Consider the following 17,870-nt stretch of genomic DNA (forward strand, 5'->3'; position numbering starts at 1 on the left):
AGAACTAAGTGAATTTTGTTACAAACATTGAGCAATGAATTATCGGCTCCGTAAAGCTAACGCGATTGAGCCTTCAAAATGAACGAAATCGATAAAAAAAACTCAAATCTTGCTGAACACGAAACCGAAACGAAACCGAGATTTGATCGCTATTTGATTCTACTTGGACAGTGTTGCCAAATCATAGCAAAATTTCGAGCCATTAGTGGAAAGCCTGCATGGCTCTTGACTCATATCCTAACTTTGGTAAACATTTGAAGTCGCTACCTTGAAATGTTTATATTGAGTTTTATTTGATTCTGATCGAGCAGTGTTGCCATCTACTAACTGAATTTCAATTCATTCACGACAACCCTGGATGGCCCTTGACTCATACGCCAACTTTGCTGAACATTCGAAGACGCTATCTTGAAACGAAACCGATATAGTGCATGCTTTATTTGGATTTACTTGATCAGTGTTGCCATATCAAAATTTAGAACCATCGCTGGCAACCCTGGATGGCCCTTGACACATACGCCAACTTTGCTGAATTTGCGAAGTCAATAGCTTGTCAATCATTTTGTCAAGCTTCTGCATTCATGTTTCTTCAGATGTCACTACTGTTGTTTGCGGTGACATCTATCGGAAAATACACACAATCTGGTTTCCGTTGATTGTTCCCAGAGGACAGTGCAGTGCAAAACATGTCCATACCTCTATGTATGCATTTTTTTCGAATTCGAAGTCCCTCAATTTTTACACAAAATAGCTCACCCCTCGTAGGACTTCCCGCCGATTTCTATGAATGGGGCGGGGCATAAAGTATCTTTTGTGCAGAATATATAAAAAAGGAGAGACTTCGAATGTTAATCTAAATGCATATATAGAGGTACCAGACATGTTTTGTAGTGACAGGTACTCTATTTTGTAATCAGTGAAGGGGAAATCACAAATCGAGTATCATCAAAATACATGGCATGTTGAGAGATTGGGCTCGTGAGAGAGACTTTTCTCTCTCAAATTTGAATTTTGTTGGCTCTCTGGGGACTGGTAGTAAAGCAGGTAAAATTGTATGGGGAAAAATCATTTTTATTTAGTTGTAGCTTGTTTAAAATTAATTTCCGGTAAAAAACTGAACGACAGAGTCCCTGACTAATTTATTTAGATTGCCGTTTAATTGTTTTTGATCTGAATATGTACCGAATACGAATTATTCCCACTTCTCTCAATTTATATATGGGATTTTTATTATTTTTATCACTTCCTACCAGCGGAACAGCGCCATCTCTGTGGAAATTGGTCGGACGATATGATTAATTGTTATTTTTGATTCACGGGGCTTTTTTATATTGTATTCGTCTTCGTCCCATCTCCAAGCACACGACAACTCAACCCTTTCAAACCAAACAAAAACAGTTATTTCTCTCACTCTTAAAGTTTTATAATCTTTTAATAAGTTGAACAAAGAATATACCAAATTTGTTAAAAATTAGCTAAATGTACTTTTTTGCAACTGGACAAAATCTTAAAGGCAGCGTTCGGTTTTCCTGATTGCAAAACGGGTATAGGTTTTTCGTCAAATCATAAAACGAAATCGTCATTTCAATTTACTCAATTATCCAAAACAAATTTACCGTGCATATTTTTCCAGAAAAGAAATATTTTTTCCTACAACTTTATCGCAGACGTCACTTTGATTGGAAGTGACGTTTTCGAGTTATGATTTGTTGAAAAATAGTTGCTTTACGGAATTCAAAATGGTCGAATTTAAGCTCATATTTGAATGATTGACCATAACAATCAATTTTTGCAAACCGGAGAAGGTCGCGTCAGATCGATTCCTCATTTGGCGTGGAACTGCTCATCCGTCAAATGACAGGTGAGCCAATTCACGCCAACTGACGAGTTGATTGTGTTTTACCCTCTACGAATTCCATGAAACTTTGCATAATTGTCTTCTAGGGGTAGCAAACCAAGTTTACGCTGGAATTTGACCATTTTGAGACTCGCCTTATTTTTCAAAATGGCGTGTTCGATATTGTTGAATAAATCATAGCTCAAAAATGGCTCGTCTAATCGAAATGATGTCTGAGACAAAGTTGTAGGGAACTGTATTGCTTTTACAGAAAAAAATAAACACTGAAAAAATCATAAAATTTTTGTCCAAAAATTAAAAAAAAAAACTTGGAAAACTTCAACCTTAAAAAAATATAACATTTTTAAACTTATATTTATTTAAAAGCTTGCTAAGAATGCTAACTTTTCTGATATTTGACACAATAGATACTTTAAAATTGACCTAAATCGTAGAAAATCAACTTTTTAGTATTTTTTATTTATATCTTTTTTTAAAAATGGAATTCTGAACTAAGTTTTGAAATTCCTTTATTTTTCCACTATTTGGCGTGGATTTGCGCAGGCAAAACGCATTTCAAGTTGCATTTCCACCAACATCTCTCGTTGGTGACTTCAATTCTGACGTTCATGGCGAAACCTAATCACTGTTATCAAAATAGCAACTTAAATACCAACGCACCAGTGCAGTTGCTCTTATATTGCCGAAACAACCGTAATTAGATAAACATTTTCGTGAATTTTTTTATGCCTGGGATGCTTGGCTGTTTTGTTACAAATTGTATTGAATCGAGCTGAGAATAACACCGCGGAATGAGGAGTTACCGTAAATGAAGTAGAATCAGCAGAAAGATGATTTCGTTTGTAAAGTTCTTTTTTATGCCAATCATACACTGCGCGGCTGGACGTACAAAAAATCTAGAGCATCGCATAACCTCAAATTTAGATCTCTCCGTTAAAGCACCTCATTTAGCATTTATGTTTCCTTTGGTAGCCTCTGTAATTTTGTTACAGTGTAATAGATGTTTATTACAACTCAGTGGGCACTGTTGCAGTTTGCCCATATAACTCAGTTTGGCATCCATTAATTACGTATGTGCCGTCATCACTGCTATCACATCGAACAATCGAACGCATCGGCCAAATTGCATAATGGATGGCGCACGGTTCGGGTTTTGTTTTGCTCGGTTCCTTTGTTCCAACCTCCGACGTTTCGCAAGTTTTTTGTAATTGCTAAAATTGTTGCATCGAAATGGGAAGGGGGGTGGGGTCTTGTCAGGAAACTTTTCCGAATGCCCTCCTGCTTTGCATAATTTCGCCCTCTGCAGGATATCACGCCTAGCTGTGTGTCCTTTTTGGCTTCCTTCCAAATGGTGTTTACGCTCTAAAGTGTCCTGCTCTCTCGAGGGGTCAGAAGAGACAACCGCACGACAACGACCACCACCATCACCACCACCACCACCGGCATCGCAATGGAAATTACGCGCCGCCAACTGTGCAAGAAGAAGATGCAGTGTAGTGCAAAATGAGAGCAGCAAGAGCAAAAGAGCAACCGCCCAGCACCGCTGTGACACTGAAATGAAATGACACCACCGCACTACGCGGTCGCCTCGTCGTGACACGAATGCGATACCTGTCACGCTTTCCCCGCGCCCGAAACTATGCAATGTCTGATTATTTTCGTTTTTCTTTTTAATTCCTAGGCGCCGCGCGCAGCAACTAAAGTTGGCCAAACAGCGGGACAAGGAATGGCTCAAAGCCCAACGGAGCAAAGAACGGATGGCGAACCAGCAGCACATGTCCACCTACAAGCGGCACATCACCTTCGAGGACAGCGTGGTCCTGTTGGAGGCCGCCGCCCGCAACGATATCACAGAGGTGAGTCCACGGGCCGAAGGGCAATTATTTGGGTTAAGTAACATGTTCCTAGTTGCGGTTGACACTCCCCGTAGTAGGCCAAGTCCAAGGGTGGTATAGGTAGCGGACCGAGTCGAAAAGTCAATCTATAGGCCTTCTGCGATCTGTGGTTTGTTCCACGTCAAGCCCTCCGGGTGCGATGGTGTAAAAGGCAAATGTTTACCCTAACCTTCCACCCGCGCGCCGTCCGCAAACCCGTTGTGTTTGTTTAGAGTGAATTCAATGGATGTAAACATCGTGCTGAGCTGGCTAAGAGTGGATGCGTAGGTATGTAAACACTATTTGGCAGGCAGGAGGTCCTTTCTTTCTGCCTGCTGCTGCTGCTGCTGCTGCACTGCACTTGACCATCGTCGTACGGAATGGTTCTCGGTGGGAGCAGATGATGAAGAAATGGAAAACATTCTCAGAAATTTCTCCAATTACGAAGTGGAAACAACTACAATAATGTGTAATTCATTCACAATCCTATCATCATTCTTCCATCTGGCTCCACTGACTGATGACTGGGTTGTATATAGGATAATACTGGCCCCATTGTCACTCTAGCTCAGTCGTCCGATAGTGTGCCGATGGTCGTTGTTGTTTGCTTGATAAATTAGATTTGTTCACTTCCGTGTAGAAGGGAAGGAAAGCAAATAAGGTGCGAAAGCTTCGTCGGAGAGCCTCGTTAAGGAGGAGAAGACCGAACGGAAGAGCATAATCCAAGCAGTAGGCGAATATTCCAAGATCCACCTACTAGGGACCGGCAATGATTGACTACTATGATGGGAAGAATGGCAAGTTCTGACAAAGGACTGTCGTGCATGAATATTTCTTTCTCGGAAAGATTGAGCGCTGTCTGAGCTTGTGTATTTACATGTGAGCGATTTTTCTTTATTTCTTTAGTACGTAGACGCCCCCGCATACGGTGGGATTGTTATTATGCACAGACAGTTCCGGTGCTTTGGGGAATATCGATTTCGGCATTAACTCGTACTTGTTGCCCTTTTCGCGCTTCACAGGGTCTATTAAAGTCTGTTCTATTTAGAATGTGGTCGCACACAATGGGCCATTTATCCAAGAGGTATCTATCATTTACCCTAGTTCCTGGATTTTCAGAGGAGTTCTAAGAGCTTCATATGATTCCTAGATCTTCTCCGGAGTTCCCATCTCAGAACTTCTCTTGAGTTTCCAGAACATTCCGGTAACTAATTTGAAAACTTCTTCGGAGTTTCGATTATATTTGCAGAACTTCTGTAGAAAAGATGAGGTTCTGAGAGCCTCGGAGATATTCTTGGAACTTAGGATTTTTGTGATCTGGAGCTCTAGAGAAGTAGTGGGGATTCCGTTCATGTTCCGTGAGTTCTGGTATCTCCGTTGAAGTTCTGGTAACTCTGTTGAACTACTGATAACTCCGTTGAAATTCTGGTAACTGCGCTGAAGTTCTGGAAACTCCGTTTAAGTTCTGGTAACTCCGTTGAAATTCTGGGAACACATTTAAAGTGCTGGGAGCTCCAGAGCAGAGCTGGAATTTCCGTGGAGTTTTTACGTGAATTTCGTTTTATCCAGTTCGTTTATTTGGAAGGCTCAATCGCGTTAGCTTTACGGAGCCGATAATTCATTGTTCTTTGTTTGCAACAAAATTCACTTAGTTCTATGTCTAGTAGCAAATTGGGCCGGCTTACTCGAGGTTAGAAGGGTACATCAGGAGAAAGGATAGAATCAGGAGAGGAGCTTAGGGGTGGGTTTTTGTTGTCTCATCAGAGCGTTGTCGCCAGTATGAATGGTAGTTCGGTTCTAGATTCGTCTGGAGTTCGACCGGTTATGGTGGATGATAATAAGACTCATCGAGATTTCCGACACTTCTAACACGATTTCTGTGGAATGTCCTCAAGAATTTACTTACGAGCATTACCTTTTTCATAAGATTGAAATTCACTTGAAAATTTCTAGGTATGTACCTAACAGTCCAGAAATTATCTGCATAACCTTCTATAAAAATGTCCAACAAAGATGCAGTGTTGCCTCGAAAGTAATGGATTAATCATATTAGAATCTTATCAGCATCGAAATCAATTAATAACTAACTACCAATCAAAAAGTGATCTTCAGCAAAAATGTAAGTACATTAGTAAGTACAATGTTATGGAAAAAGTTGTATGGTAATTCCCATATAATCTTCAAAGGGCCAGTCTATGGACCGGACAGCTCCTAATCATGAGCAATTTCTGAGCTGCTTTTGATGCACCTCAAGTAACTCACATTGCTCAGTGAGTAAGATCCAAGGGATAAGTTACTTAGCACAATGTGCCGAAAATAGATTCGGAACAGTTAGGGCACATTTATCGGCACATTACCGGCACATTTTCGCATGTATCAGAACATAATTAAAATAAACTGGAAGCACTGCCTGGATTACCATTGAAAACGGTTATTGAAGTTGCGTGTATGTAAACAAACGTGGATCGAATTCCGATCGTTAAAAATTTTTGTTTGCAAGGATTTAAAAAGAATCATTCTGATAAAGATGTGGTAAGTAACTGACAAAAAAATAGTTTCCTTCAAATAATATCACATGTTTCTGTGTCTCCATCGGTTTAAGATTTTTTTATCTGGAGAAAGCTGGAGGAAGAGTACGGTGCGATAAACTTCCTTTTCTTTGTCTACTATTATGCATACTTCTTCAATCTCCGTCAGAGAAAAAAACTCCATTACCGATTGGCTCGGAAGCACTTCCCAAATTCCGTCACATAAACTCAAAATCCTCGCTAACCACTCGTTCTTCCACATTCGTATATACCAAGAATACCCATTTGCTCTAGTGGCTGTCCACATTCCACGTGGATAATTATTGAGATGTTTAAGACACTGACTCCCGGCACGTTTTATCCCCTCCAACTCACTGGTATTTTTCGGATTGTGATCGATCGAAGGTACATCAAGCTTCCCGTTCATGCACGCGATCGGCCGCGAATCCCTAGCATTCACACAATACAACTTATCGCTCATTACCATAAGGGCAACCGCCCCCGTTCTCTGGCTATCCCATAATTCAGCATAGCCTCGTCAATGTCCAATGCAATTGCTTTCCAGGCAAACTGGACATCACCGTGACCATGCCCAGATCATCCTGTAGCGAGAAATCCACGAGATCCTACCTTGTAGTAGTCGTGCTGGCAGAATATATGGAAAGGTAATTCTCTAGCAGCGACTTTCAACCACATCGAAGCCCAATTGCTGTTGTTGTCTGGGATCTTGTCAATAAATCTTTGAGAAGGAAAAAGACCTTCGTCGAAAGCGGGAATTGGAACTGGCGAACCTGCTGAAGCGGCTGGAAATTCAGAAGCAAGAAGAACTGGAAATCCACCATGCGAGGGAAGCCAACTTGAAATTACATTTGCAACAACAGGAGCGCGATCAAGCACTCCTCGAGGAACGGAGGCAGCAAGAAGTAGCGGACGGGCAGAATGAATTGCAGCGGCTACGGGAATTCAAACAGCAATTTCTGAAGCAGGAATCGTTCCGTCACCAGGAGAAAAACACTAGTGGGCAGATTGGGTATCGTCATCAACCAACACCTGGATTTGCGGCAGCAGCAGCAGTTACCAACGACCAGTCATTGTTAACCAACAAGCGGTCAGTAGTAGGACCAGGTAACGTTCCCCTTCGTACCATCGTGCCACCGGTAAGTGTTCAAAACCCGCAGTCAGCACCATGTAACGGAAAGTCTGCTTTCGTTGTCTCTCCATGTTGCGTCTAATCTACGAGGTTGTCGGTCCGTTAAAAATCCGATAGTGGTGAACATCTCTATACCAAGCAACAGCTTCCAGCAAGTGGAATCTTGTCCTACGCCCCAGCAGCTGGTTGCCAGACAAGAAGTGTCCGCTCTTCTACAGCAGGTATGAACATTCAACTCAGGTGTGTGGATATTCAGATTCGGAGAATTTGCTACGTTTGCACGTAGTCTCAAGGGTGGTGCGAAAGAATCAGTAAGCAGCTTTCTACTTCATCCAGCAACGGTACCACATGTGATGTCTACGCTTCAAACGTTGTTTGGGAGGGCCGAACATATTGTACATCAAATGGTTGCCAAGGTCCGGCCAATTCCGGCTGGAAACTCTTGTGGGATTTGGTCTTGCTGTGCAAAACTTGTGTGGACACGATCGGGTTGGATCAACATTTATCAAACCCGATGCTTTTGCAGGAATTGGTTGCCCCAAGCTCCCAGCTAACGTTAAACTTGACTGGGCGTTACACCAACAACAAGCTACTGCTGTCGATCTAGAAGAATTCAGAATGCCTACATCAATGCACATACCATGTCAAATGAAGTAGAATAAGAAGATCAAGAAGAGTTCTGCGATGGTGCGTCCAATGAACGAAAGGTGTCAAGCAAACACGGTAAACCGGTGGATCAGCAGATTATGAAGAGTAAGTCGTGTCCAGCATGTGGATCTACAGATCATCAAGCAATAGGTTGTTCGACTTTCCGGAGATTTTCCCTCGATGATCGGTGGAAGGTGGCGAAGGAAAGCAAACTTTGCCGTCGCTGCCTTACGCCGCATGCACGATGGCCATGCAAAGGAGAAGTTTGTGGGATCAACGGTTGTCAAAAGAAACATCATCGACTGCTGCATTCCAACAACTCACCAGTACAAACAACACAACGGAAACACCAGTAAATGCGACCGTCACCGTCCATCGGCAGTTTAGTTCGTCTACGTTGTTCCGGATGGTTCTTCAGTGGTCATGGCCCAGTAGATTCTATGTGTATTCAGTGGACAGGTGGCGTTAAAAAACAAATAACAGACACGTGTAGAGTGCAGCTTGACGTATCGGTAGTGGGAAACAGCAAACGATACCAGCTCGGCGAAGCGTACACCGTGGAGAATCTTGGCCTACCCGAACAGTCATTAAATTTCGACGAGCTGTCTGCGCGCTTCAAACATTTGGAGGGTTTACCTGTGCAAAGTTTCGACGCCGCAGTTCCAGGTGTTTTAATTGGGCTGAACAACAAGCACTTTCTGGCAACGCTCAAGCTTCGTGAGGAAAACCCGTACTGGATGGGCTATCTATGGCCGTTCTGCAGCATCGCGAAATGCACATCTGTGCAAAACCTGCTGATCAGAATTTACACGACTATGTACAAAGTGTCTTCTCCCTTGAAAGCCTTGGAGTTGCCTTGGTACCGCACAACCAGCGGACGATTCATGGCAGGACTTTTGTGGTAGCATGACGAAGTGGCGTTTCCCGACAGCCGGCCTCTAGCAGTTAGGGTAATCTGAGACGATGCAGCGAAGGTAGAGGGCATTTCGCTGAAGGCAATGCTGTTAAAGGGCCCAAATCTTCTGACATCCTTACTTGGTGTGCTGTTCCGATACCGCGAACGTGAGGCGGCCATTTCAGGAGGCATGAAAGAAATGTTTTACCAGCTCCTAATCCGGGAGGAAGATCGTTGTGCTTTGATGTTCCTGTGGAGAAACTTCCCAGATATGCCGATCGAAGTCATGGTAATGAATGTTGCGATCTTTGGTGCGTCGTGTTCCCCAGCTCAATCTCTGTTCGTAATGAACTTAAACGCTACGGACAACGAAGTCGAACATCCATCGGCGGCAGCCGCGATTAAACACCGTCACTACGTGGACGACTACCTTGACTGTCTGGATACGGAAGAGGAAGCAATCGAATTGGCGTTGGAGGTAGCGGAAGTCCACTCAAAGGTTGGTAATCCAATAGGCTGTGCTCGACAAAATCGGCGAAGTGAATCCCAGTTCCGTGAAGAGTTTCGCAGCAGACAAAGAGACAGGGAAGAAAAGGGTCCTGGGAATGGTTTGGTTTCCAGATGAGGATGTATTTTCGTTTTCTCTGTGCTTCCGGGACGAACTACAGAAACTAGTAGCAGGAGAAGTCGTTCCCACTAAACGGGACATGCTTAGAAATACGATGAGCGTCTATGACCCTCTAGACATCGTGGCAGCCTTTGTTATTCATGATGTGTGCTGCTGCTGTATGAAGAAATTTGTATAAAAATACACGGATAAACTTTTCAGAGTCAATAATCAGAATTAAAAAACTTGGTGGACACGCATGTTGGTACGTACTATTATAGAAAAAAAAACGTTTCACTTCCTTGACGAGATTCAAGGCCGACGTTTTCCACCACAGGAGCCAATCTCGAAGCGAATTTGTACTTGTACTACAAACCAGGGCACAAATATAATCGTTCGGCACAGTACCGGCACTATGCGGCACACTACGGCACACTGTAAACAGCCTTAATGCAAAAGAAGCTGTGCCGAGTGACTGACCCCTTGGAAAGATCACTGTCATTTGCTTTCTCACTTTTCGCATCACAGCAACATATGAAGGTGCACCTTCATGCAAAGCCGAAAAGCTTCTGTCAATCAAAACAACAATAAAAAAAAATGGGTGGGTTTGTGTACAATGGTTGACGTAGACTACGTTGAGATGTCTAGTAAACTTGATATTCAGTTAAAATACAGTAGAAGTAACATGTCATGTTCCCTTATTAGTTATTTTTCTGACTGTGTCTGGACTTTCCGTTAGGGATATTTCCGCATATGAAACACTTGTTTTTAATCCTCCGTTATAAAATATAGTCCCCGTTCACACTTCAATGTCCATTCTATCTCCGTTGAACATTTGTTATGGATAACACGTTTAACCAAACGCTTGATCGCAGTGGGATACTTCCGGTGGGAAATCGTTCACAAGCACGTATTGCACATCCCAGCCCAAGTCACATTGTTCAACAAGTTTTATTGAGGGTTTAAAGCACTCTACAAGTCTAAATCATGGTCTATAGTACCCTCATAAAAGCCATATGGCCACCACCGGGTAGTGGTCCCAGCGATGATCGCATGGACCCCAAACCGACTCAACCGGGTGGGAGTGTTTGGGGCCAAGATGGTATAGTGGCCCTCTTGTAGGTCTTCATTCAGGATGGTGCCGTTTCGATTGCTCCGACCGTTGCCCCGAGCTTGGTGTTTTGCATTCAGGTCGCCAGCGATGATGAAGTTCCCGCACCTCCAGGTGAGTTTTAGGATGTCTTTCCGGAGGGCCACTGACGACCCGTCCCTGATGTTGGTTTGGGCCAAGTTATGTGCTCACCTGCACTCCGATGGCTTCGATTGTTTTCAGCTGGTTGCTTGGTAGCACCCGACAACTGATGTTCCGTCTTGCAGCGATGGCCACTCCCCCACCCCCGGAGCAGGTGCGGTCACGTCTGACGAGCCGGAAGTCGGGAAGGAATACGTTCAGCTCGGGCTTCAAGTGCGTCTCGGTGATGATAGCAATTGGTGTTGAGGTAATCGAGTAGCTCTCTATGCTTGTTCGTCAGCAAGCAAGCGTTCCAAATTGCTATTTTATAGCTTCACGGTCCATACTTGGTGGCGAGAGATAAGGCAGCATGAAGCTGTTCAAATCGAGTCTTGCAGGTGCGCAGGATGATGAACACCTCTGCGACCAGCGTTACTAGTTCCTCCGATGTAAACGGAGATTCGTAAACTGAATCGCCTGAGACAACACGGGCATAGCATGTACTCCGTTCGCTTGTGGTAGTCCCGAGTAGTGGCACGGTGAGTTCCGCCGCAATTCACGCACTTCGGCTCGGGGTCATCAGCTTGAGCAAAGGGAGCCGTCGAGTGGGCCATCCCAAGTAACAATTTTGGTTTTATGAGGGTTCTGTAGGCCATGATTTAGACTTGTAGAATGCTATAAAACCGCGAAAAAACCAGCAATGTTACTTGGGATAGCACACATGTCGCAGAGTGGTTTCATATGACAGTTCTTCGTGCCATGGCCGAAGGAGAGGCAACTTGTGCATTGGGTCCCATCACGGTGTTGTGGTTTGTAGGATTCCCAGTAGATAATGACCTGAAACAGGTCACGTATGTTGCTCTTCAGCGCAGCAAGGGTGGTCACGATAGTTAGTATTGGGCATAGGCCGTCGATTCATTGGGTGGACTGCCTCTGGTTTCAATCCAAGCCTCACCAGTTCATCTTTTACGGCAGCTGCTTCGTACGACGGCAGTCCCCGTAAAACAACCTTCAATGCTTTCACCGAAGGCAAATCGTGGGTGTAAAACTGCTTCAGTAGGTCACCGACCGACTTGTACTGCTGTAGGCTGGAGCACAGATCTTGAATCGCGGAAACAATTTGAGTTTTGCCAGCTCATCCCTAAGCTTGGTGACGTCCTTCAACGGGGTTTGGTTGCTCTGTAGCAGCCGATTCGCTGCGTCATCCGAAGCAGCGCTGGCGTCCATTTGGGCCTTTTTACTAGGGCCCTCCAATGCAGGAGTAGTAGAACGCTTACGCACCATGCTTTGTTTAGTGGCAAGTGCAATTAGACTTGCCAATGTGCCTGTCGATGACGGCACTTCCACGACGTGAACGTAACAATAAAATGAATTAGAAGAAACTCGATAGCGGACGAACGAGCGAACGAACTATACTGCTAGACGGTCTAGCAACCAATGACCATGAGCGGAGGAACGACAGTAGAGCTCTTATATAGTTTTACAGGTTCAAGCAAAACGATGCACAACCAAATGGCACTCGATTATGACGACTTGGTTTGGGGAGAACGTTTATTTCATGAAAACAGTGATAAAATTATCACTTTTTGTTTGTACATTTTTCAACGATTTTTTTTTGTTGGGGAAATTGGAAAGCATTTATTGTAGTAAATTGTGAGAGTTATTTGCTAAGGATTGGTGTATTTGGATTTTATTTTCATCTATAAATGACAAAGTTATAAGCGTTCAAAATCTTACACCTTTTCGTGACGGTCGGAAATTTTAGATTTTCGATTTACCCCCAGTACCCAACTGTGAACGTGAACGAAACCTATTGCTGCCTAGCTGCCTTACACTTACCAAGGGCGAATGCTTGTCCGGCTTGATATGGTGGAAAAATTCGATCTACCTGACAAAATACTCAAAATCCGGCAAATTACGTAACACTCAATACTTGTCGAAGCAATCCCGTTCCCATGGCTTGGCAAACTGCCGCTGGATGAAACTGCGAACCGAGCTTTGAATTACCACTGTGCCGTTCTACTGACGGTGGACACCCATCCTTCCTCTTTTGGTGCTTCTGCTGTGCCTTCCGGATGATCGTGATACGGTCCCGTTTCTGCGATACAGTCTCCTTTAAGCTGTGTTTAGACTAGGCAAGTCAAATGATCAACTCAGTTGAAATCAATTGGCTTGAAAAGTTGAGCCTGGTTCAACTTTTTTTCAATTCAAGTGAGTTGATCAAGTCAGTTGAATGGTATGGTTTACACATTCAATTCGCGTTCAAGTCAGTTGAATTCAACTGACTTGATCAATTGACTTGCCCTATCTAAACCCAGCTTTACAGTAGAACACCACTACATACGTGTGTTCTTCGGTTTCTCGTTGGATAAGTCCATAGCGGCCCAGGTGTAGAATCTGTTGTTCGTCTCCATCTATTTTATGAACAGCGCTGACGATATCGAGTGATTGGTAGCGATCTTGTGAACTTGATCACGTCTCATGACGATCCTGTACTTGGTTTTAACATGGCCGTGGGAATGCAAAGAGAAAGTCGACGAAGATGATCTGTCAGCTTGATTTGTTCTTCGCCTTCATGACCGGTTTTCACTTCGATTTCGTCCGGTTGATCGTTGATGGGTTTGAAGTCCGGACGAGGATCGCACTCACCGGAAACATTGGTATCGGTTACTTCAACGTCCTCCTCCTCTTCGGCTTCGGAAATGCTGGCGGTTGGTTGGTAGCGTTGCTGTCGGAGCTGTTGCCCCACCGGGTAGACGTTTTCTAAATCGGAAACTGTAGTGGTGGATTTTATTTTATTATAGGTGAAATTGCAGTTGCTGATCCAGAAGAATAGCTGTTTGAAGAGCTTGTTTGACCAGCGATGATCCTTTTGAAGTGACCACTGGGACTGGCCACCGAGGAGCAAGAACAACTGCTGAAAGCTGGCTGGAACTGCAAGTTCTTGCTGGTAGTAAGCAGGCACTGGCACTGGTTCTTCCATAATATTCAAGCTTTTCGAAAGTCTTAGGATACACTTGGGCTTACTTTGTGTACAAACAAAACTGACGTCTAATATGAGAAGCATATTCTTAAAGGGAGTAAGCAGAGAAAAAAGAATCGATGAACGTCGATTGAATATTGAGGTACATTGAGTTACTCGCGAGTTACTCGCTGCAAAAAAGCAACTCTAGCATAACATTTGAAAAGGGTCTATCCTCGTTGATCGATTCTCTTAATCGACTTTCTCTTTGGTTTACCACGGCAACATAAACGAATTTCTCGCTAAGCTCGCAGCACAGTTCGACAGAAGATGATGTTAGCTTGCGCCTGAAACAACACACTGAATGGGAAATTCATTTGTAGTCGGGTTATTCGCGAAAGAGAAAATCGATGAAGAGAATCGATCAACAATGATAGGCCCTTTTCTCGTGTTGCGCGAGGCCTCAGAGTAAACCTGTCTCACCCCTTGGAGCCAGTTCAGTATGGTTTCGCATCCAAATAAACTCATATTTTGGGAGAATGATCACGACTTGATTTAGAATCATTTGAGCCTGGTGTAGCAAATTCGATATTTTGAACCACCCTTATAGGCCTAGTACGATTAGGAGTCCGTTTTTCCCCACACAGTGCATGAATTTTCGCTACAACTTCATCTAAATGAATGTCGATTTCATAGTCAAAATCAGATTTGTTTTACAAGTGCAAATCAATACACATCATCTTCACCTCGTTCAACACCGTCTCACAAGTTGCAAATGTTATTGATTTTTCACTCAAATAGCCACTTGATCTCCTACGTGCCTGCCATCCAGTAGCTCGATTTCACGATGATGCTCTCTAACTCGAACTACATTCAATTGCGACGACGACGACGACGACGACGACGAGATGAACGTCAGTTCTGAATATCCATTGAATTGGGTTGTTGTTATGTATACCACTTTTCTCAATCTAGAGCGTATTATTGAACGGAATTGATGATGCCCTTGACTCTGAATTATGCTTCCACTCACACTCGTCGTCGTCGTCATCAAAAGTTTTATGATTGAACATCTGAAGTTTCAATAAACGTGTCACAGCGTTTAGAACCGACCCATAAAGCACACGGAAAGCAGTAACATAACCTAACATTCTGCTCAGAAAGCGGTGTTCCATGGTCAAGTGACCCATTTTCCCCGGGTGTAGGATGTCCGGACTCCGAAACAAAACATCGACTCGGTGCTCTGTTTTACGATACCGCAAGGGTCGTAAAACAGCCGGTGGCAAAATACGCCGTCTGTGGGTTTGAACAGACGTCCTCCGGCGGCGAGAAACAGCGAGAGAGAGAGACGGTTGCGGTCCGGCCACCCATTGTTTTGGTGGTTGCTAGCTGGGTACCTTCCAACGTCAATAAAATCCGTGCACCACCGTTTCAAATTCCGTCCGCTTCTTGCTTCGCGGTGATGGTTGTTTTAGTTTTTCACCGCGCACTTGAGAAGCTCAATTTTAAACAACTCAATTTTCGGTTTGCTGCGGCGTGATCGCAGTAGGCGCGAGTCGTAAACTTCATTTACAATCCAAACCACAAAAACAAGCAACCCGGACGGAATGAGAATTGGCCAAAAGACTGACATCAATACCTTTCTTTCGTTACAAGATTAACGAAAAAAAAAACGGTATAATCATCCGCTTCCATTATCGGACTTTCAACGAAATCGGTAGAAAAATGCTCTCCAACCCGTTTCAGACCGACATCGGAGTCCATCCGTTGCACTGGGCAAAAACGGCATGAATAAATTGAAGGAAATTACGACCAGACACCATCAGTTTTCGGGTTGCTTAGTTTTTCCCTTTCGCTGCTAGATAGAAGAGAAAATAAAATAGCAAAACGAACGACAACGACTATCAGCTTCCTACGGCAGCTTACGACCGTACTCAACTGGGCGGACTTGACCTTGCTGCATGGTCCAAATAATCCGTTTGTGCTGTGGGAGATGGCGTATCGATCTTTTCCTATTCCGGCTCTTGCTTTCGCATCCGGGGTCAGTTGTCCGGCGATAAAAGTAAAGGATTCTTTATGTTCGATCCTTAACGAAGGGCAAAGGATGGGCCCATTTTCCGTGACGCTGTTACCGATTCCATCGAAGCTACAGTTATGCGGATTTTTTTTTTCTGAAAAGAATGATGTAACGGGAAAGGAAAACGTTTGATAACGTGATTAATTTTTAGTGATTTGTATGGATTACAGATCACCCAGACAATCAAGATTAATTTAAATTCTCTAACTTTTGTGAATTGTCTCCCACTTTCCAGGGTAGACAAGTCCAGAGGACTCCTGAACAGATCTAGAGATTGTCCTGGAAATGTCAGCAATTCTAGAGTAACTTTGGAGGATCACTTAGATCAAGTCCAGAAGACTCCAGGATCAAATCTTAAGAACCTGCAGGCATAACTTCTAGTGTACATTGAGGGAAATTTTGGAGGTATGATGTGTCAAATGGAGAGAACTTCCGTGGCAGCTTAAGGAACTCTGAAGCTGATTTAGAGGCTTTTCAGCGCAATTTCCTAGGGCTAGTCCTGACGATTTTCGAACACGTCCAGAGAATTTCCGGTGAAAGTTACAAAGTAGAACAAATTCAGAGGTCTACTCAGGGCAAGTCAAGAGTACCTCTTAGATCAGTCTATACAGGCTTCAGAGTGAATCAGAACACCTGCCAGGGTATGTCCAGAGAACGTCAGGGAATGTGTAAAATACTCTGAAAAAAAAAGTCTACAGGACTTCCCAGTTTAGCCTAGATAGCGTTATTAACAAATGCCACGTTCAAATTTTGAAGAACCCAGGACCGTCACCTTCGATGTCATTTCCGAAATACTCTAAAATTATGTTCATCCAGTTCAAAATTCAAGTTCAGCGATCTCATAGCCTAGTTCATAATCAATTCAAAGTTGTATGATTTTCAATATTGAATTTTTAATTGTTCAATACAATTGCCCAATTTCAAGTTGTTCAAGTTGTTCAGCTTCGTTTCAAAATTTTGAACTGATTGATTGTTAATCGTTAATAGTTCATTGTCGATTGTGGGTTGTCGATTGTTGATTGTTGATAGATTGATAATTGATGATTTTGTTGTTGTTGTTTATTAATTTATTTGATAAGGCTCAAACGAATTAACTTTACAGAGCCGAGGATTCTTGGTCACTTTACAATACATCTTAAAACTATAGTCAAAAGGTACAACACAATAAACACATTATCTTCTGCTATCCAAAAAGCCTCCTCCATCAGAACTCTGGAGCCGCCTCCAGTGGTTTCATTGTATGGCAGTTACGCCAACAGGGGTCAGAGCGCTTCCATTGCAACAATGGACGCAAAACGTGGTCAGGACTCACACACTCATCACTAAACGGTTGCTTTCCAAAGTCGACGACGCATCGACCGAAAGAACTGCTGATGAAGAACAATGAGGAGGACCCAAGGGGTAAGTCACTCAGCACATTGTGCTGAAATTAGATTCGGCACAACTTAGGCAGATCCATCGGCACACCTTCGGCACAATGTTTTATGCATTGGATTGTAGTAAAGAAAATGGGAGCACTGTTGGACAACTGTCATTGAAGTTTTTCACACCATTACGTGCAGTTTGACTGTATATTCGGGAACATCCTCTAATTGAATATACCAGTGAACTCAGACCAGCAGTTCACTTATAGATCTAAATACGAAATGTAGGTTCTAGAGTGGGCTCAAGAGAAAGAGGCAGTTAATCAGATCCCATTAATACCCTTAATTTAAATAATGCTGCAATTCACACAAAACAAACTAAAGAAGTCTATTCTTCATCCTCTATAGTCGGACTCCATTTTTTTCCGGCTGCTGATAGACTGTTGCTTTTCACATCACGAAAGGCTAGCTTTCTGGTCTGCCTTTGAGGGCAATATAAAACCCTAAAACACAGGACTTCTATTACCCTATGAACACAAAACACCAAAATTTCAAACACCCGCCACTTCCCGCGTCATCTTCAATCCGATTTATCCTTGCGATTTCAAACCAAAACATTCAAGGTGTCAGAAATACCGGGTTGCCGGGATGGATATTTTACAAACAATCGCAGCTT

At 43.4% G+C, this 17,870-nt stretch overlaps 1 protein-coding gene across 1 annotated transcript in view; it reads left to right on the forward strand.

The window, feature by feature from the left end:
* LOC135707571 (protein phosphatase 1 regulatory subunit 16A-like) overlaps nt 1-17,870 on the forward strand; it is a 354,713-nt gene that overhangs the window by 224,906 nt on the left and 111,937 nt on the right. The window contains exon 5 of the mRNA XM_065229442.1: nt 3,540-3,714. Coding sequence (XP_065085514.1) covers nt 3,540-3,714 — 175 coding nt within the window. The remainder of the gene's footprint in view (nt 1-3,539; nt 3,715-17,870) is intronic.

The sequence above is a fragment of the Ochlerotatus camptorhynchus genome, unplaced genomic scaffold (genome assembly GCF_037179485.1).
Source record: "Ochlerotatus camptorhynchus isolate MF236.1 unplaced genomic scaffold, CSIRO-AGI_Acam_v1.1 ptg000314l, whole genome shotgun sequence".
In the NCBI taxonomy this organism is placed as follows: domain Eukaryota; kingdom Metazoa; phylum Arthropoda; class Insecta; order Diptera; family Culicidae; genus Ochlerotatus; species Ochlerotatus camptorhynchus.